This window comes from Atractosteus spatula, chromosome 2, assembly GCF_055471065.1.
Source record: "Atractosteus spatula isolate fAtrSpa1 chromosome 2, fAtrSpa1.hap1, whole genome shotgun sequence".
NCBI classification, from domain to species: domain Eukaryota; kingdom Metazoa; phylum Chordata; class Actinopteri; order Semionotiformes; family Lepisosteidae; genus Atractosteus; species Atractosteus spatula.
In genome coordinates, this window is record NC_142707.1 from 66,367,327 (window position 1) to 66,389,039 (window position 21,713).

Sequence of the window (21,713 nt, forward strand, 5' to 3'; positions counted from 1 at the left end):
ATTAATAAAGATTTTCTTCCCAAGTCTAAACGTCTTGTGTCATGTTCTTCCCTTACGTTCATGATGGCTAAGCCGGCCTTGGCTCACTATAACCTTTCTGTACGGGTCTTTCAAATTGTCGGTGATTGCCGAGGCCAACAAAAGATACTTGGACTGTGGGCCTGGGGACCCAAGAATCTCGATTCACACGTCTGAATAAAAAGGAAAATTCTGCTCATTACTTCAAAATCGTTTCACTACATCAGTAACTCGGTAGCGGTCGAGGATGACTGGCTCCCTCTAGCGATGTCGGTGTGCTGGTTATACTACATGCATTATACAAGGGTTTCTACTGCAAGCGGAAATCCCGCCTTCACGAAAAAGTGATTGGTAGAAGCTGAAGCTACGTGCGTTCAGAGTGGAGAACTTTTCCCATCAATTAAGTGACGTCACTTTCTGCGCCAGGAACAACATCAACCTTCTAAGGTACATGTGTGTAGTAAGCTTTCAACATGTTTTCAGATAAGTGTTTCTAAGGACATTTCTTGTGGTTGAGATTTAAAAAAAAAGAAATAGGTACATTAAAGTTGCTTCTTAATTTTTTTTAAAAGAGGATAACACGAATTCTTGTGGAAGAAAAAAAATTGTGAAAATGAAATTATACTTGTAAATACTGTATGTAGGTCATATGCGATACTCCTGTACTTTTTCGGATAGTCTGCTTTCCATAGACAATCTTAGCCTTTTTCATTCCCTTTCCCTACTGTAGGTAGGTTGTGTGTTTATTCCACTTTATTCCAAAACTCACTGTTAAAGGGTTTTGCCAAAAAATATTTTTGTATTTGTATTTACCGGGGTGTGTTATGTTCTAAATTCTGCTAGTTACGAGGTGACGCTTCGTAACAGGCTTTGACGAATTGTGTTTTATTTAATTTTATTGAATGGAATGAAGTGAAGTTAGTCTCGGTAAAACATTTTTTGAAGACGACTGTGACGTCGGTAATACAATTCGAAGAGAACTAACTCACCCTTTTTATTCCATTGCTCTAATTTTGACACTTTTGACTTATATCGCTTACAGCGGAATTCATGTCCCAGCCCCTTGCTGGGCAGTATTTCGTGTTCCAGATTTGTGTCGATTTTGTTTTGTTTTTTGACATTTCTCACTCTAAAACCAAACCGTTCGACGGCTTCTTCGATGCGAGACGAGAAAAGACAGCCGATTAAACTCGGACTCCATGCGCTTATCTTTTCAAGTGTTAGTAAAGTAACCAAAACTGAATCACTTTAGCTGTGCTTGTATCTCGGTCTGCATTATCCTTATGTATCTGCTTAAAAAAAAATCTTGCAGAATACTCGGCTCCCACTTGTTTTACGGGTTTTGAGATTTTCCTTCTTTTTCACAGGGACACACACAATGACCGCGTCCAGAAAACTCGCGGTTTTCCGACTGCCCCCTCTCCCTACCATCGGGGAGATCATCAGGCTGTACAATCTGAGGGCAGAGAAGCAGCTATCCCAGAACTTCCTGCTGGATATGAGACTCGCAGGCAAGTCAACCGCGTGGTTTGCTATGGCGGACTGAGCGCTAATGGGGGTCTGCCCGTGACTTGGCAGCGCCACTACCAGCCCCGAGCCTGATCTCGTCACTTCTCGTTAGCTCGGTGAGGCCGGGATTAGTCAGTGCTGGACCAAGTAAACCAGGATCCTGCTGTAAATGCTGTGGAGGTCCACTAGGTGGCGCCCTTCCCTTGCGCAGAATCTCCAAACAGTGCCCCATTATGGGGATACTGTAATGCAGGATGTTATCCTTTTCAATGAGACACTAAACCAAGGACGTTGCTTTTGTTTTGTCTGAAAATGGCTCCCTGTGTGGTCTGTGGTGTCTGCTTAATCATCTGTCAGGTTAAACAATTAATGTTTTTTTTTACTAGTATTTACATGTGGCTTCTTTAATTCTGCTTAGTGCAGAAGTTTGCACTTTTGCACCTGCTGGACCCGCTCCTGTGATCCAGGACGGCTTGTTCTGTCTCGAATCGCGTGGTCCGAGAGCGTTCCTGTGAGGTCAGCTGTGACACGTTCTTCCTCTGTGCAGACAAGATTGTGCGGCAGGCTGGCAGTCTGAGCAATGCTCACGTGTGCGAGGTCGGCCCCGGCCCCGGAGGGATCACTCGCTCCATTCTCAGTGCTGGGGCTGCAGATCTGCTTGTGGTCGAGAAGGACACTCGTTTCATTCCGGGCCTACAAGTAAGCGCTGTTTGTTGTTGTGGACGGCTGTGGCTCTTTTCAGTTTTAGACCCCAAGAAACCAAAAAAAAAAACATGATAAAATAAAGTTAATGTTTCTTTATTAACCCTATACAATTTCTTGCATTAGGAATTCGTCTTTTCGCATACCCCAGCTTTTCTCCATGAGACACAGACACATAGACAAGGACAGAGAAGCTTGGGGTCAGAGCGCAGGGTCAGCCATTATACAGCGCCCCTGGAGCAGTTGGGGTTAAGGGCCTTGCTCAGGGGCCCAACGGAGTAGGATTCCTCTGCCGGCTGCGGGATTTGAACCGGTAACCTTCCAGGCACAGGTGCAGATCCTTAGCCACAGAGCTACCGCTCCACCCCTAAGTGCAGTACCAGGTACCACGGAGGTCAACACACCAGAAAATGCATAACACTTCCAAGTCAAGCTTTATTGTCCTGTTTGGCAAAATTCATTTCACAGCACACTTCCAGCCTAACAAGACAGTGACAATCAAAATGTGCCAGCCAGCGGCAGTTTTGCAGCAAGATGAGGGAGAAGATAGTTCCGATACATTGTTTTGACAGAGATATTGCAGTGGGGCTGAAAGATTTGCTGTGTCTATTAATATCACACCTGCGAACACAGAGGCGTCTCCCAGACAGGAGAAGTGTGAACTCGCAGCGGAAGGGGTGGGGGACGCCATCCATAATGCACTTTGCTTTCTTTGCCACTCACTGTTTGTAGAGGACATTTAAGGCGATTTGATTTGCCCCCAATTAATTTACGACTTATTTTGACTTATTTTCTCGGCTTATTACAATCAGTGGTACTGATGAGACCAAACCAGCAAGTGTGACAGTATGTTAGGACACTTTTAATAAAAGACTTGTAGAAAAGTGTTAGGATGATTCTGTCTACCTTGAAAAAGCTTTGTTTCCTTAGATAAAAGAGTCCCTTTTGTCCTTTTTTATAAATGGTGTCACACCCATTTGTCCTAGCTCAGGTTTTTGTCTATGACCAGTCCTAAGTACTTGTAGTCACTGACAATTTCTACAGTCTGACCATTAAGCCATGAACAGAGCTTCTTCATCGATACTAGCGTCCCAGGATAGTATCATGGCAGAATATGGGGAGTGCAGCTTCAGCCGTGGGCCCTTCTAAAAGTAAGCTGTTATTGAAACAGCCCAGCCAGACAGGAGAGAGAACAAGATTGCTCTTTCTCATCCAGCGATTTAAAATGGTCTCCTTAGCTGCTGTCGTCCCTGCCAGAAAAACACGTCTGGTTTGTAGCGGTAAAGTTAGTGCAGAAACGCCTGCTGACAAAAGTCCCTCTGAGGTAAAAGGCGTCGTGAGGATCCCAGTGGGACAGGTGAGCTCCGGGCATGGAAATTGGAATTATTGTGGAGTTTTCAAGTGCACATCTGCAGAGTGGTGATTCAGGTTTAGCGGTTTGATATGCTAATGCATCTGTTTGACAACAACATTCTGTACTTTTCTGTTGCATAACATTTATCTTCTGATTGCTCATCCTCTTCTCTGTTCTGTGCTTTGAGTATTACTTGCCAAGACTACTATGGGCGAGATTTATAATTTGTATTCAAGCAGCATAGTGGTACAATAAAAGATTCTTGGCACACAAGAAACCGAAATGGAGAACGAGATGCAATTTTCAGAGTCCTTTCTTTTCCAATTAAGTGCATGAAGACACGTTGCTTCTACCGCAGGTTAGTTCTTGTTAGGTTTCCGTTGCCCGGTGCAGATTGTGGAGACCTTCAGTGTCTGATGGGTTTTTTTGTTTCTGCAGCTGTTAGCTGAAGCTGCACCAGGAAAAGTGCGAATTGTTCATGGGGACATCCTGACCTACAAGATGGAAAGAGGATTTCCCCAAAAACTGGCTAGAAAATGGGATGATGGTAATTCTAAATAAAAAAAAGAAACACTTCAGTAATTTAACATTAAACATTTCCCTGGCAAAACGCTATGCTACCACACATTCTCTTTAGCTGGTTTAGAAATTCTGATTAGAGAAAACAGCTCTTGTTGTTTTTACACCATGTATATCCCCTTAATTTCAAGCCACCTTCAGCTGACTGAAGAGTGCATAGTAGCTCAAACTGCACAATAACGTTCACTAAGTGATCACGTGATGTACTGTATGTTAGCAGTGGTGTGTTACAGAATGCACATATCTGTACCTGTTATAGCTTCCATTGTGCTCGTACAGACGTCAATGCACAGGGGCGGATTCCATGCTGAAAAGGAAGTTTCTGGTTTTTCAGTTGCGTGACACCCAGCCAAAACATTGCCTTCTCTTGTTATTATTTCAGTGTGGAATTGACCTCTGTTTAATTTGCAACTCAAGGGCTGGCTCATCTCGCTACCCTAGCTTCCTTGTATATACACTTAAGATAATATAAAACCTCAAGTTGTTTGTAAGTACATTGTAGTGTATGATGCCGCTAAAGCATGTTATGTAATCTAGCACAACATAATCTGAAACGTTGAGCACCACTGATGAGCAGTTCCAACAGCCATTGTCTGGAGCTGTCCTTGTCCGCAACCGCTGCGTCTAGAGAAGTTTCCCTTCTTCTGGCCTTGCATGAACAGAGCCTCCGGATGTGCACATTATTGGGAACCTGCCGTTCAGCGTCTCCACTCCCCTCATCATCAAGTGGCTGGAGAACATTTCCAACAGGGATGGTCCCTTCGTCTATGGTCGGACCCGGCTTACCTTGACCTTTCAGAAAGAAGTTGCAGAGGTATGTTGTTCTTTTTCCTTTGAGGTGGTCGAGTGACGTCGATCTTTTTTTCATGAAGGGATGGAGTATTGCAAATTAAACCCAGGGGTGAGATTTCCTGGGAGGGTTGGGGGCCCTGTTCAGTTTCCAGGGTTCTGTCTGTGTGGAGTTTGCATGTTTTCTCTGGGTTTGTGTGGGTTTCCTCTGGGTGCTCCGGTCTCCTCCCTCGGCTCAAGGGCATACTGGTAAATCCGTTGGCTTCTAGGAAACTCTGCCCTGGTGTTATTGTGTGTGCATGTGTATGTTTGTGTCTGTGTGTGCCCTGTGATGGACTGGCTTCCCAGTGTATTCTGTCTTGCGCCTGATGCTTGCTGAGATAACCTCCGGCTCTTCTGCAACCCTGAACTGAATAAAGGGATTAGAATATGGATGGTTGGATGGGATTGTGGATGGAAGGGTCAGATGTTCTTTTTGTCTAAAAAAAAAAGGCTCAATGTCCTTGGCTAGTAGTGACATAGTTCATAATTCAAGTCTTTTTTTCACCATAAAATAAAAAGTGCTAAATGTTATTGAACAATGAGCCTAATGTTAGTGCTTGCTCCATACAAAACAGGGAAGCTCTGGGGGTTTTAGAGCAGAGGGTTTTGTGGAGCACATAATACAGTACAAGGAAATCTTAACAGACTGTGCAAATAGTTGATTTCAAGCCTTCAGTGTTGTGAATAGAATAGCCAGGACTGACTGACTGACTGTACAGTTGTGTTCAAGAAATGGAAGATCGATGTGATTGGAAATAAAGGCAGAGAAGCCTACAGTACGTGTTCAGGGCGCTGTGCTGTAGCTGTCCCTGCACAGCCCCCGGCAATAACCCTTGCGCCGCCCCACTGCCCCTCCGTTAGCAGGTGGTAAGCTGCACCCTGAGCCCTCGTTCTCTCTCTCTCTCTCTCTCTCTCTCTCTCTCTCCACACAGAGGCTCACTGCCAGCACCGGCAGCAGGCAGAGGAGCCGGCTGTCTGTCATGGCTCAGTCCCTGTGCAGCGTCAAGAGCTGCTTCACGATTCCTGGCCGCGCCTTTGTCCCCAAACCTCAAGTAAGATCCCTCTCCCATCAGCCTCTGGCACGTTTCTGAAAGCCTCTACCCCCCTGCCCTCCTCTGGTCCGCGGTGAGGCTGCTTCACAGCCGGCGAGGCTGGCAGCGATAAAAAGAGCCTCCGGAGAGTATGAGGGTGTGGCGCGCCGCTTAGGAAACATGGCTTCTTGAATTTAGATTAAGGCTGTAGAGACCACGTTGTTTTACTTTATATTACTTACACAGAGGGGTAAGTCAATCTTTAGCTTTTTGGTTATCACGGTTTGAGCTCAAAATGTTTGTTTTTTTGGGGTGGGGGGGCGTGCAGAAGCAGGGATTTCACAATTGTTTCCATTTCACAGTGGAATTGCCTTCCTTCTCCGCTCAATTGCCCGTTCTTGATTCGGTCTCGGACTCAGGTGTCCATTTTAAAGCCCGTGTCTCGTCGCCCGCCACCAAACAAGAGGTGAATAGGTGTGGATGAGACCCAGCGGCCCTTGACGGGACTCTGCTCTCAATTCTGTGTGCTGAATTTTCGGAGTACCCATCTGGCGGAGGCTTTTCAAATGCCACATGTTAAAGGGATGGATGTTCAGGGATCATGGCTTGAGCTCTCGCAGCAGAAAAGCTAAACTGAGCTGCAGGTTCTGCACACCTCATCCCTCGATCCGACTTTGCCCCTCTTTCAGGCGGCATGAGAAGGCTTGTTCCGGCCGGTGGTCGGCATGAGCTGACTCGCTGATGAGTCTGGAGCATGAACATCAACTTGGAAACAAATCTTGGGAAGAGGAGCAGCTCCACCTGATGCAGCAACCCTGCGTCCGTGGACAGCTTCCTGTTTCAAGTCCATTAGGAGTGCTGCTGGAAAGAGGTCATTAGACATCCAAAGACTGTGATATTGGCACGGCATTCAGTGTGAATTTTAAGTACATTCTGTGGCTTTCAGGAAAGTGGGTGAACTGCGGAGTAATCACAGTCTTAAGAATGATTTTTCAGTTCTCTTCATACTTTCAAAAGCCCGATTTCTCTGGGCTTCAACGTCCCAGCCTGACAGTTCTAAGAACAGAGGTCTCAAATAATTTCAGGTCTCCAAGGCCAGTAAAGAGTCTGGGCGTTTGTGATTTGAGGAGCTGATCTATAGCAAAGGAGAACATTCTCATGCAATCCAGGGTAAAACGTTGGCCCTAGCTAAAGTTGTAAAAGGCAGTTTTGCCAGAAGGTGGCAAGTATGAAGGTGTACTTCGAATTGCAACACCTTTTAGCTCTGCAAAAGACTTTTCAGTGTTAATTTGAGTCTTTTGCAGACAGTCTTATAACTACTGTATTGATTATGATAAAGTGGATTAAAATTGACTTGACTAAAACTTACCTAATTGTTATTTTCCCCCAAAAAATATTCTTCGGTTGTAGCTCGCTACCTCCCTATACATGGGTTATGTTCATGGTTTATAGGACCATATACGGGAAAAAAACCACTTATGGCAATACAATTTTGACACAAATAATACTTCACTGGTTATGTTAAAAAACTCTGGTCCCATTGTGTTTATACCAGTAATTTGAATAAAGGAGGCGGCAATTATAAGCCTAATTACCTAATTATAAGGTAATTATAAGGCGGTAATTATAATTTTTATTTTCATTCATTAGCAAAGGTTCCTCAGAGAAACCAATTGATGTTGTCAACGCTTTAAAAAAGATATAATTAGTATAATTTTGCAGCATATTCTTCATGCACCTGTATGGAATTATATTATTTGCTTTGAAAGACCACTGGAAGTGAATGGTACAAATTACAATAGCATGATATGGTTTGCACGTACAAGAGCTGCCTCATTCAGTTAATTTTGCTCCAGTGCCGAACTAAAAGTATGTCCATAGATAGGTGTTTGCAGTTGCTCATATGTACTGAGCACCAAAAGAAACTTTTTTCACTCTATGGACAAATGCATGGTTTTGCAGATAGATGACATGTTTTTTGGTGTCATTTTGATTAATTATTCCTGATAACAGGATAACAGTCATCAGGATAACAGTCATCTACCAGGATAACAGTCATCTGCCTTTGTCATTTCACTAAGTCAGTAGTGAGAGAATTGATTGGGCCACAGGTAAATGTTCAATTGTAACTGGTTGAGCGGCAAGCTGGGCGAGTCTGTGGTGGGACCAGGGGTTTGTGACAACACGGGCGATTTACATTACTTTACGAAGTTCACCATTCTGTGCTCAATTCAGAATTTATGAAATTGTGCAATACTGCCAATTAATTTCATTTGTTCCCGAGACGTCATAACCGGTCTAAGAAGCTGGGACTGCAGTTCCCCTCTAACACAAAAGGCCTGGTGTGGCAGTAGAGCTGTGTCCGTCCTGCTTGCTAGCCTGCAGCCCTGGTGATCATCTGTGGAAAGAGCTGGGGTGAGTGTGGGGCATTAAGGATTCAGCAGCCCGTGAACAGGGGTGTGCTTGCTTACTCAACCTCGGGCTCTGTGATGGGCGTGTGTGCGTGTGTGTGCCCTGTGGTGGGCTGGCGTCCCATCCACCGACTCCCCCGCGACCCTGAGTTGGAAGGAGTGGTTAGAAAATGGACGGATGGGTGGAGGATCACAAGAAATAAAAGGCAACTCCGATATCCGTCCATGCACTGTCAGGAGCCGCTTGGTCAAATACCAGTTCCCAGTGTGCACTGCCCGGGTGGGGCCCACAGGCCTGCGCAAGGTGGGTGAAAGCAGCGGTTAACCCAGACAGCTGGTCTTGGTGGGACTGTGGTAGGAAACTAGGAGCACCCGGACAAAGCCGGCATGGCCTCAGGGAGTTCATACAGACTCCCCACAGAAGGTGACCAGGCCATAATCGAACTGGGAACCCGGGCAGGAGCTGCGAGGTCACGGCCGTGAGCGCTTGGGAGTCGCGGAGACTTGTCTGGTGGGGTAGGAGGTGTTGGCGGTTTTCGCCGACGTGTCTCTGCGTCCTTTCAGCCGGAAAAAGAAGCGCGCTCTTGTCAAGGGAGCGGAGGTGCCAGCTGAATTCCCGCACGCCCGTCACCCACAGGAATCCGCCGCTCTGTCAGCTCCTGTCAGGAGTGCAGGGAGGAGGAGGGGGAGGGCGTTATGTGACTGGACAGCACTGGAAAGAGCCTGAGCACGGAAACTCTACAGGCGGGGCTGCCCGTCGTCTGCGTTCCCCTTCCCGCTGGCCTCCTCCAGCAGACAGTTCCTTTAGCTGCATGAACTCCTCGTCTTGCTGATGCACCTGTTTCTCAACGTGGAACCGGCCCATCTATCAGCTGCGTCACCTGACCACTTTGTCATTTGGTCTGCGTAGGCCCTTCTGCATCTTGACTTTAAAAATGCTTCAATTACTGGTTCTTCAATTCCTGCTCAACTTATTTCCAACCTGTTAGCAAACCATGAAGCAAAGAACAATTGTCAGAATTAAATTGGACGCAATACAGTACAGACAGTAGCACATGAAGGTACAGCTAAAGTACAGTTTTGGCTTCACAGATCTGCTAAACATTACCGAATCGAAACAGGCAGTTGCATTGTCCTGAAGTGTCTTTAGTCTGAGTTAGGGGAGGGGAGAGGACAGATGTGGTATTTTATTGAGAGAGAGGGAAGGGAGATAAGATACGTTTTCCCCAAGCGCAACAGTTCCTAGAAGTTAGGAGTGGGGGCAAAAATGGTTTTCTGCTACTTTCGGAAATGAAGGCGTTTAGAAGTCAGCAAAGTAACACTTCCGCACAGAAAATTAGATGACCGATGTCTGCTGGACAAATCTATTATGGTTTGTGGCATGCAAAGGGCATTTACAGTTCATCCAATCTGAATGTATTTGTCTCTTGTTTATCCAAACCCACAACATAAAAAGTTTGTATGCAGCCTATCTAGCTTGTTGGGTTTTTAGTAACTTAGTGAAATAAGCAGGGTATCGGTTTTGACGGCATGTCTGGGTAGACTTCTACAGACTCCCACAACCCTTTGTGTAAAGTAATGCCTCCTGTTCTAGTTTAAAATGTGCTTGCCTTGAGTTTCCATGTGAGTCCTTTGGTTATGTTTCACTGTTGATCCTGAAGTTTTTTAGGGTTGACTTTGTGAACGCCTTGGAGGCTTTTGAATGCCTTGCACATACTAGCACGCATTGCTTTTCATTTCCAGTTATTCCTTTCATGTAATTCATTATGTCACCACAAGTAACACTGATTGCCCTTGGAGTCTTCTGTCTGCAGTGATTAGCTGTCCTGTCAGATGTGCTAAATCATGGGTTTCATTTGCCCCTAAGGCTATGAGTGAACTATGCATGTGTTTCCATTGATAGTTAATTTTCAGAATGTGTTTGCACTGTAGTTAATTTACCTGGTTTTCTTTCTTTTTATAGTGCAAGTCAATGTAATTTACGCTCCTGAGATTCTGTTCCGTGCATTTGCTAAGTGTTATCTCTGGAAAACTACAGTATGGACCAGCAGGAATTTTCAAATGCCACCTTTGGATTTCTTTAGATTACGTGCAACATCTGAAAGCTAGGTTTTAGCCTTTTTCAGAAGTATAATGATGCTATTGGTCTTTTTACAGTACTTACCTCAATATCCTTGAAACATTCCTGTGAAAGACCTTTTAATTTCAGTAGGATGTAAAACACAGTTGTGCTGAAAATAATATCAAAACATTTGGGGTTGTGGCTATATCACCCTACAACTCACATCTGGCAGCTCACTGAAGCTCAGCAGGTGTGAGCCTGGCCAGGTCCTGGATGGGAGACCTCCTGGGAAAACTAAGCTTGCTGCTGGAAGAGGTGTTAGTGGGGCCAGGGTCTGTGTGGGTCCTAATGCCCCAGTATAGTGACGGGGACACTATACTGTTAAAAAGGCACCATCCTTTGAATGAGATGTAAAACCGAGGTCCTGACTTTCTGTGTTTATTAAAAATCCCAGGGCGTTTCTCAAAAAGAATAGGGGTGTTACCCCGGAAGTTCGTCCTGGCCAAATTTCACATTGGCCTTTACCAATCATGGCCTCCTAATAATCCCCATCTCTTCATTGGCTTCACCAATCTGTTCTCCTCCCCACTGATGTGTGGTGAGAGTACTGATGCACTTTGGCTGCCATCGCATCATCCAGGTGGGGCTGCACACGTGGTGGTGGAGGGGATCCCCATTACCTGTAAAGCGCTTTGAGTGGAGTGTCCAGAAAAGTGCCATATACTGTAAGTGTAAGCAATTATTATTAGATAGTGGAGCTGGGCAGGGTTAGGGTTATGGTAGGTAGGCAATGGGGTATTCTCTATTTCGCCTCTCTGTAAATGTTGTGATAATGTTTGTGATACATTATTCCCCAGACTTTTTTATGACAAACAGTTCAGGTTTCACTCCCTCTCAGATCACTGACAGCCCTTGTCCCTTCTCTGCAGCTGCCTCTGCAGGAAAAGGAGAGAAATCCAGTCCTGTACTGCTGTTTTCTGAAGTCACGCCTTCAGGTTTTCTAAAACCCAGAAATAATAATAAGCAGCTGTATGTGGGTAAATTATAAAGTCGGACTCAAGATTTTCTTCTGAGCTGTCAGGATTTGATATTTTGGGATTTTTTTCCTACCTGCTACAGATAGCTACTGCTGACTTGACAAGACTGGGTTATTGTTTCTGCAGCAGAGAGGAACTGCAGAGAGGTTTCTAGTGATATATCAAGGTTATTCTAAACCAGACTGTAAGACAAAAACTGGGGTTCATATCTGGTCCATCTAAATGGTGCAGTGATTTTCTTTAAAGACAGCACTGTATATAGTAAGTGATAATAATAATTGCTTACACTTATAGAGCACTTTTCTGGACACTCCACTCAAAGAGCTTTACTGCTAATGGGGATCCCCTCCACCACCACCAGTGTGCATCCCCACCTGGATGATGCGATGGCAGCCATAGTGCACCAGTACACTCCCCACACACCAGCTCTCAGTGGGGAGGAGAGCAGAGTGATGAAGCCAGTTCATGGATGGGGGGATTATTAGGAGGTCATGACTGGTGGACAAAGACCAATGAGAAATTTGGCCAGGACGCTGGGGTAAAACCCCTAGTCTTTTCGAGAAACGCCCTGAGATTTTTAATGACCACAGAGAGTCAGGACCTCAGTTTTATGTCTTATCTGAAGGACAGCGCCTTTTTACAGTATAGTGTCCCTGTCACTATACTGGGGCATTAGGACCCACATGGACCTCAGGGTGAGCGCCCCCTGCTGGCAACCTGCAGCAACCTTAGTTTTTCCCAGGAGGCCTCCCATCCTGGTAGTGGCCAGGCTCACACCTGCTGAACTTCAGGGGGTTGCCAGTTGTGGCGGGGTGATATGGCTGCTGGCAAGTGGAATATTGGATGATATTTCAATATTACTCAAGAAGGAGTGTGATACAGTGGCCTGGCAGTTTGTGCTGCAGCCTCAGTTTTTTCGGTCTTGGGTTTGACATTTGGTTAGGGGTGCTGTCTGTGTGGAGTCCGCATGTTCTCTCTGTGCCTGCAGGAGCTTTCTCCAGGTGCTCTGTTTTCGTCCTACCGGCCAGAAACCTGCTGCTTAGACTAGCTGATGTCTCTCAAGTGTCGCTGCTTGTGCCCTGCAGTGGACTGGCAGCTTGTCCAGAGTGTAGTCCCGTCATGCACCCTGTGCTTCCAGAATAGATACCAATTTTAAGTTGGTTTCTGCTAAAGGATGGGTGGATGAAAACCTACAAAATTATATGAAATACTGCTTTTGATAGAGTGCAATGTGCATTATGAATGAAAAATCTTCCACTGTTTTAAAAAATATTTTCCAGATTTAAGTGCATTTTGAATGGCTTTATCCCTGCATCCTTAACAAGTGTGCTTTACTAGTCTGATAGTCACATGAATTCGTGTTAGCTTTTTGACAATACTATTTCATTTTTTCCTTGAGGAAGAGTCCTTTTTTTAACACTTATTGGTTTATTGCAGTGCCTACAAACTGACTGGGCTTGCAAAGATGAGAAAGAGCTTTTCTGTGTCTTTTGCCACAGCAGATTAATCCCACACGCAGGCGTTCGGTCCCGCGAAGCCTGAGTTTACATCCAAGCTCCTCGTGCATCTAAGCTAACAGCTGTGATTAGACATGACAGCAATCGCAGCGATTTCAAAGGTGCAGCCATTGAAAAGAAAGCAGAGGAGAATGTGGATTAAATACACGAAGGTGCAGCAATGTGAAAATTTGCCCACAAGGAAATGCTTTGATCTTCAGTGTACTGTGTAGTATCTTTTCATTCTTTGTGTAATGCTGATTCTCTCAGTAGTTTTCATTTTCCTATTTAATCGCTCCTGTTAACAGTGACCGATAATTGTTCGCTAATTAATTCAGAAGTTCTTGTTTTGGGGAACAGGAGCTACAGTAGTTGGACAGTTTAAAGAATGATGACTTTTGTAATGACAACAGCTTCAGTCATTATGAAAGGGACCCCCTTAGAAAGCGTGCTTTAAAGTTTGCTCTGAAATAATATGTACATCTGGAGAGGCGTGTGTGAATGAGCTACTCACATGTGAATGAACATCCCGCACTACAAATTAGACCGATTGGATGGTTTGTGTAGAGAGCCGAAAAGACAGATTTCACCTTGACATATTGGCTCTGGGATACATGGGCCAGCTGTTGCCTTACTGTAGCTTCTTCTGGGTTTTCCACACGTACTCACGTCGTTAAAAACGGCCTACAAAGTGAATTAGTGGGGACTTGATTCACGCATCCATAATGACAAACCCAGGTCAGTCCTATGGACTTCAGACTCTACAGTGGGTCATAGACCAGAGGACTCAAGTGGGAGTTATGGGGAAATGCATTCAAAACTGGGAACAGGAGGCGTTGCTTTACCTGAAGGGTGGAGGGAGTGTGAAACAAACTACTGAGTCAATGTTTGAAGTCGATACCCTGGTTTCCTTCAAGAAATGGCTGAGATCCTCAGCTTAGGTTAGGCCAGATGGCCTCATCTTGTGTCTAGCCTTCCTCACGTTTTAAATATATAGACGTGATTGAGTTGCTTATTTTTTGTTGAAGAACGTGTGCTAGTGGACATATATAGTGGGTTTTTATTTCTGTTAAAACCTGTAGGGCTTGAATGGGAAAATGGTATCCTGGATTGTAACATCCTGAGAAGCCCCAACACTGAACTGTGTTAGAGAGGCATACATACACCACGAGAGTCAGACCTGGAACACAGTGTTATTTTTCTAATTAGGGCCTGTTGTGTAAGGGGAAGATTGTCTTCTAAATCATGATCGACACTTTTAGGATTTCAGACTTGGAATCATAAACCCTAATGACCTAAACACAGTAAAAGGTTCAGGAATTTGTCTCCCTTTGATTTCGCCTTTTTTTTTCAGCCAGACTTGTAAATCTCGCAGTGTGCCCCCGCTGTGAAGTTTAGAGTGGGCTTTGTTTTCCTGCTCACAAGTTCAGCACTACCTACTGGCCAAGCCAGAGCTGCTTAGATCAGCAACCTGATTTTAACTGGAGAGATTTTATCACCGAACAAATCAGGTCTTAGAGACCCCAACAGATCAGGTCTTTTGAGGTGAACCCAAGGTCTAGTGGGTTAGGCTTTCATCCTGTGTTGAAGACCAGGCTCTCTACAATGGGCAATAGAGCCTTTTTGCATGAAGACCAGTGCATGTGTTTCTCTAGCATACAAATCCAATAATCACTCCGCCTAATTCTTACATAAAACATAGTAAAAGGGCAATCTTTTCACAGCATTCTAATGTGTAAATGAGTTTTACTGTTGGTTTTATTGGATCAGTGCTTTTTTCTGTGTGCACCTTTGTGCAATGCTTAGAGTTGCTTGAAATGAACTTATAAAAACGGAACAAGTTAGAGGTTAATTCCACAATGAAAAGTAGAAAGAAGAAACATGTTTCTGTTTCAGCTGTTGAGCCTTCTGCTGGTGGCACATACCTCTTAATAATTAATTGTTATTATTTTCCTATTAAATTGCCTTAATACTCAGAGGAGGCCAGATCTCAAAAAGTGTGTTCATAAATTTTAGGTGGGTAGCTGCGTCAGCATGCATATTAAATTTTATATTGGTAAAGAGAATCATTTGCATAAGACACATTACAGAAAAGAGGAGACTGCAGCATACGTAAGGATTTGAATATGAAACTTGTACATAAAGCTTGCTTTATTGTTAATATACAAAAAGTGCGCGTTGATGATGTGATCTGTTTCGCTCTTAAAAGTGCACTAGTTTGCTTATTCTTGTCCTTGACACCAGGGACACCGCACTGTAGGGAGTGTCTTCCTTTGAATGAGACATCATACTGATGTCCCGATGGCTTGGTCATTGAAGATCTGTTCAGCAGAACAGGCGTGTTTGCCCCAGTGTCCCGCTAAGTGCATCTCCTCTGTTACCCTGGGCTTTCCCAATCTAGCCTACCTGAAGTCCCCTCTCATAAAATTCCTCTTAAATCTCTTGGTGACACAGTGTCTCACTTATTTACCTGAGCTGCTGTGTCACCCAGGTAAGGGCTGTATTTTGGCGGAGGATGACGTAGGTCAGCCCCTGTATGTAAAGCGTTTTGGGGGTCCTTTTGGTTGAAAGCACCATCTAAATGCTGTTCATTTACATTGCTTCAGTACGGTAAAGGACCACCTAAGAGAACAAGCGGGTTAGCCTTGCTGGAACAAATGAACTGGACTCAGATTTTGCCAGAGAACTAAATGCTGCAAACATCTAATTGCAGAGAATAATGAGCTTCTATAAAACGCATTTCTTGTTTTGTTGTTTTTGTTGGCAGGAGATCAGTGTATTCTTGGAATATAAATCAGTAAGCTTGGACAGGAATTTAAAGCCACATGCTGTTCCGCAAAATAATTTATTAGGAAAATATACCTGTCTACACAGCGGAAAAAAAAAGCATTAATGATGCAATCCTTTGATAAAAGATTGACAGGAATTAGACTTTAGCTGATATTACAGATACCCGCAGCATAAAAGCAAACACCTTTGATGCAAAAGTAGTGTGTGTGTGGGACACAAGACCAAGCACAAAGTCCAGCACACACTAACACAACAGCATCAAGCAGCTCTGCCTTAAGCATCATGCAGCATCTTATGCCAGCGTACACACTGAAAGCTACCCGTAACTAAGCATCTCTGAAAACGAGAACTACATTAATGTCTCTGGGGGATGCACATTTTAACGCAACAGGGCTCTGTAATAATTATAATTCATCAACCCTTTTCACAGGTCTAGTCATCAGCAGTATTCGCTGGTTGAAATGAAGGAGTGACATTTTGTGCTGAAATGTTGCAAATTGTTAAGCGGGTTCTTAACTGCTTACTTTCATTTTTCCCCTTTTCAAAGATGTTTTCAAAGAAAATTGACAAAATTATGCTGTGCGCAAAATGATCAAGTGTTATGAGGAGAACTTAGCCAGTCCTACTTTTTTGCATTCTTTTATTCACTTACAAATATGTCCATTTATGATACCTTGTTAAAGGTGAAAATCACTGGTCTTCTTTTAAAGAAGATAGGAAAATGTTTCTTTGTAAAAAATGCCTCTTAAATGCAGTTCCCCTTGACAAAACATGAAAACACTGTGAACCTGTGCTAACGTAATAAATGTGCTTTGCACAGTGTATCGAAATGGAAAAAATAAAGAATCAGACATTGTACAACCCCTGAGACCAACCTAAGCACATATTTAACTCGGGATCATTTATCTTTGCTTTCTCCAGGAGATGGATTAAAAGATTGGCACTTCGTTAATATATTCATGGGATCCTTCACGCCTTCCTGCCTTTAGTTCGGTAACACTTTCTTTTCTGGCTTAGACTGCAGGGCAAGTGAATTCAGTATAGTCATAAATTACATTTCTGTGGAGCTTGGGAAGTTGTACAGTTGAATAAGCAGTGTAATGACAATTTAATGCTGCAAAACATGTTTGGTAGTAGGACAGGACTGTTACAGAATTCGTTCTGTAATTACATTCTTGCTCTTTGTCAACGTTATTGCTGTCTTATGGATTGTCATACGCTCAACAGCTAATACATACATGCACACAAAAGCTGTCAGTTCCATTGTGCTGTTCACAATATGAGTCTATGTATGTGCTCTTTTGGCTTCTGCTATTGGTTCACATTCCAGATCCCGTACATAATGGTTCTACCAAAACGACCAATCCCATAGCTTTGTTGTGTTTCAAGTAAATCATTTAAAATACGCGAAATCAATATCTGTCTCCTGGTCTGGTTTGTGGACCATCGCCATTAGCAGAACTGCAGCGGTTTTGTACGCGATGACCAGCACGGATATTAAAATTCAATCTTGCGCTTCCTAAGCAGGCCCTGTCCTTGCCTCCGAAGGTGTGGTACCCTTGCTTTTCACTGTGCCTCCGACCTCCCGGGATTTATATCGTCGCTGATGTGTTGGATAAAACAGATGGTATGTAGTCTTGTTGGCACCTTTTTTTTTTAATACGGTCCTTTATTCTTGCTAGCGAGGTTTTCTTTTCTGTTCAGACGCAAAGAATATCCTTCTAAGGTGTTGAACGTTGTTTTGTGAACGTTGGGAGTGTGTTTTGGGGGTGGATGATAGCTCAGTGGCTAGCATTGTAGTCCTTGAGCCCTGGGTTCAATTCCTGGGGCGCTAACTGTGTGGAGTTTAGAGGATCTCTTTGTGTTCATGTGGGTGTCCTCCAGGTGCCCTGATTTCCACCCACAGGCCAAAGACATGCTGGTAGGCTAATTGGCTTCTGTGAAGACTGTGCCTGGTGTGTGTGCCCTGCTGTGGGCTTCAGGGTGGACCCCACCTTGTGCTTATTGCTTGCCAGGATAGGCTCCGGCTCCCCTGTGACCCTGAAGCGGTCGAAGCAGGTAGAAAAACGAATGAAGGGGAATGTGGTAGTGGTAGGCTGCTTCAGGCCAGTGTAGCATTAAACCGATGTAAATAGTTGTATTATATACAGATAGGGAGCTGCGTCAGCATGCGTCGGCTGCAAAGGAACAGGTGAAGGTTTATTCCGCGCTGGAAAGAAAAGAGACGCAACGTTTTGGCTGTGGAGCCTTCTTGAGGTGCACCTGAAGAAGGCTCCACAGCCGGAACCTTGTGTCTCTTTTTTTTTTTCCAGCGTGGAATTAAATACAGTTCTAATACTATAATATCTCCGACACAAATGGAAGATTTCCATACCATTTCCTGCAGAGAAATGTCATTCCATTACAGAACTCCCGAGGTCTGCGCAAATATACTAGGTGACATTTCCATTAGATCATCCGCTTGCTAAGTATAAACAAATTCCCTAAGTAACCGTGTCAGAATGGGTGTTGTATGAATGCTTTCATCGCAGATTTTCATTTTCTAAAAGTGACACATTTTTTAATCTCACTCCTTCTCTTAATTTTTTTTTTTAAAACCTGTTTTCGTAGGAGACATCTTGCAGATCAGCAGCAGCACGTTTAGTTTTTTTTTTGCCGAATAAGTAAAACCAGCTGAAGGAAGGCTGTGAGGAGGAAAACGAGTTGTTTGACTTTCCTCACGGAGTCCGCACGTCTGGCTTCTGCGAAGCCTCTTGATTTCCACAGGCGGGGGGCCGCCGACCGGCCGCGGCCAGCCTGGCGTCCGCCGTCCTGTCGAGAGGCTATTGTTTCCAGCCGCGGGGCCGCTCAGCCGTGTGTGTGAAGGTGGCAGATGTTAGCTCTTGATGGGGGGCGGAGCGGGGGCGACGGCCCACAATATAGATGTCTGGGCAAAGAATTCTGTAACCATGGCAGTGAAAAGCCACGAGTGAAATGCACGCGCGGATGTGCGTGGAATAAATGAGCAGCGCGCCCGCCCTCGGAGAGAGAGCCTGGTTTTGTTTGGATTCATGTGAGGCAGGGGGACATAATTGCCCAGCTTTGTTGTGTCAGTAAGAGACGTTTCGCTCGACTGTTCAAGTTAAAAAAGGTGGATTTTTTTTTCCCTTTTTCGCATCCACCGTGCCGATCCTGAATATTCTCCCCCCCCCCCCCATCCGCCCAAGAGTTTCATCTGGATAATTGACTGCAAGTTTTTTAGACACGGGTTTTCCAAGCTCATGCTTGTCTGAAATCAGTCATTCTGCTGCGTTTTTCAAGTGCTGTGGATGGCATGCTTAGGTAGAATAATAAGCATCCTGTCATATAAAGAAGTAATTTCTTGCAGATGGTAAACATTCCAAGCTGGCTATGAATGGTGCATATTGCATTTTTTTTTACACATATTGCCTGTTTACTGAAATAATGCATCGCTAAATGGTAGTTATCGGCTAAATAATTGCTTCTAAGTTCAGAACCTATGTGAGAAATACATTCTTGCTAGAGAGAGGGCTTATCAATTTCTAATAAACCCTTAACTTAATATTCATTACCAGCACTCGCATGTAATATTTAGAGTTTGTCTGCTCTGCAGTGCGTTTCCATTCGCGCGCTTGCCTGTTCGCTCTGTATTCGGAATCCGATTGTTCCTCGGCGCTGCTCCGGGGAATACCTAAGACGCTTGTGCTTCTGGTGTAAAAAAAAAAAGAGGAAAAAACTGCAGGTAATTGCCCTCCTCCCACATTCTTCTTGCCTCGCCGATCCAGTGCAGGCAGCTCCAGCTACCAGCTGCCTCGCGCTGGAAATCACACATAGTCCTGCAGGCTGTAGCCAGCCTTATTATCTAGAGGTTGTGAGACTGAACAGCACTGCTGGTGCTGCTGCTGCTGCGGCTTGTTCGGAGAAGAGATCCGAGGTCCCTGCTGCTTCCCGGCGCAGGACGTGCAGAAGACGGACCCCCCGACGAAGAGGAACCCCGCGGACACGAAAGAGACGTAGACGGCTCCCCCGGGCTCGAACTTGTTACTCTCCGGCACGGCGGAGTCGCGGAAGCTGGCGATGACCTCGTTGGTGAACCAGGAGGCGGGGACCAGGCACAGGAGTCCCGCCAGGAGGAGGCACGCCCCCCCGGCGATGGCCGTGTGCCCCTTGGCTTGCCTGCCGCCCCCCCAGCGCGTGCACTTCAGCCCCAGGGAGGACAGGCAGATCCCCAGAGCCGCCAGGACGCAGGACAGCACCATGGCGGTGCGGGCCGTCTGCAGGTAGGCGGGCAGGGACAGCACCGAGTACTTGAGCGTGCAGCTGAACATGCCCGTGCTGTACCAGGTGCAGTCCATCCACAGCCCCTGCATCTGGGAAATGGCCGTGATGATGTTGGAGCCCATGTCCGCGCTCACCTTCCAGTTGGGCAGCAGGGTGGACACAGTAGCCCCGAAGAGTCCCAGCAGCGCCAGGATGAAGGCAAAGACCTGCATGCCCGCGGACGCCATCCTCCTGCGCCCTCACCTTGCGTCGGCCGGCCGGCTCCCCTCTCTCTCTCTCTCTCTCTCTCTCTCTCTCTCTCCGCTGATGACAGCAGCCGATAGCTCCTCAGCCTAGGCTCCGGCGGGCTGCGCGACCCGGGGAATGAGAATTGTGCGAGTTGAAATAAAGAGAAAAAAAAAACCTTTTCGCCGGCAAAGATTGAAGACGGCGCGGCTCAGAGACACTCCGCTGCGCCGGTATTGAAAAAAGGGAGTAGAGAATTTTGTGTGTGCGTGCTTTCTTGGTTTGTCTGCATCTTCCCTGCGTTCAGGCTGAATAGAACTGGTACTCCTTAGGATAAACGGGTTCCTGGTAAAATTTCTGCTTAAAGGTGCAGTGAATAAAACTGGGCTCTCTCAATACAATCCTGTGCAAACTTTGACGTGGGACAGAGATTTTCTCTGGCTGTTTTTCAACAAAGTATGAAAAAGAGTGTATTTTATAAAAGTGTATTTTATTCATCTTGGCATTATCTGAACAGTTTACATCTTCGAAGAAGAAAATGTTCAAATTCTTACCTCTTGACTGGTGTAGAGTCCCATGGGTCAGGTTATCTGCAGTGATTTCTAAATACAAAAAGGATGAGGGGGTGATTTAGCAGTACAGATCATTTATGTCACTAATTTCCTTAGCAACCGTACAGCTAGAATAGATTCCAGTTATGGTACTGCACATGGCCGCTTTGTGCTTTTAAATTAGGGTTATTTCCTTTTCAGTGCTGTAAAAGGGCTATACGTCACTATAGCCTATTGGCTGACACAAAAGGCTGTATTTTCTTGTTCTAAGGTTGTAAAGAATTAAGCGTAAACTTAACGTGCAAGAGAAAACAATTGGTAGTGATGCAAAGCCGTTTCTTGATTTATTACTTACAATACTAAGTTTTAAACAAACTGTTACATAAATCATGCTGTCAGCTTGGTAATTAAAAAGAACAGTACCTCAGGATATTACCAAAATAAGCTTTTTTAATGCTTAGATTAAATTTAATGGGCAAAACATTTTTTTTCCCCTGGACTGTGTAACACTAAAGTGCTGTAAATGCCATAATCTCTTCAGCTGCCACACTTGTATGAAGGAAGGGTAGGCACCTATTCCTGGGGCTCTGTTTGCGGTCTTCTGACTCCTCATTAATTACCAGGCAGGTGTTCAGGAGCCTCAGGTCTTAGCAGGATAAGATCTGTCTTTTCCTTTGATGTGCACGGGTGGTCCTTTAAGGGGGTGCAGGAAATGAGAATATCCCACTGCTTAGGCCAGGCCGTGCTGGTTACAGGGAGTGGGCATTCTGGGACGTCCAGGGCTCAAGACCCTGCTTCCAGACCCTTCCCTTGCCACGTTTGCCAGGCGCGACACT

General features: G+C 45.1%; 2 protein-coding genes across 6 annotated transcripts in view; one reads left to right on the forward strand and one right to left on the reverse strand.

The window, feature by feature from the left end:
• Positions 1 to 441: 441 nt before the first annotated feature.
• tfb1m (transcription factor B1, mitochondrial) overlaps positions 442 to 21,713 on the forward strand; it is a 29,636-nt gene continuing 8,364 nt past the window's right edge. For 4 of the 5 annotated variants that reach the window (XR_016088326.1, XM_088909436.1, XM_088909437.1 and 1 more), the window contains exons 1-6: positions 442 to 465; positions 1,386 to 1,529; positions 2,075 to 2,226; positions 4,022 to 4,130; positions 4,825 to 4,976; positions 5,926 to 6,045. Coding sequence is in view for 4 of the 5 variants with exons in the window: in XM_088909436.1 (XP_088765562.1) it covers positions 1,397 to 1,529; positions 2,075 to 2,226; positions 4,022 to 4,130; positions 4,825 to 4,976; positions 5,926 to 6,045 (666 nt within the window). In the remaining variant the exon portion in view is untranslated. The remainder of the gene's footprint in view (positions 466 to 1,385; positions 1,530 to 2,074; positions 2,227 to 4,021; positions 4,131 to 4,824; positions 4,977 to 5,925; positions 6,046 to 21,713) is intronic. The other variant, XM_088909438.1, reaches the window with a different exon arrangement.
• Positions 18,466 to 21,300, reverse strand: LOC148840090 (claudin-20-like). Its single transcript, XM_088909440.1, has one exon. The coding sequence runs from the start codon at positions 20,326 to 20,328 to the stop codon at positions 19,645 to 19,647; it is 684 nt and encodes a 227-aa protein (XP_088765566.1). The 5' UTR covers positions 20,329 to 21,300; the 3' UTR covers positions 18,466 to 19,644.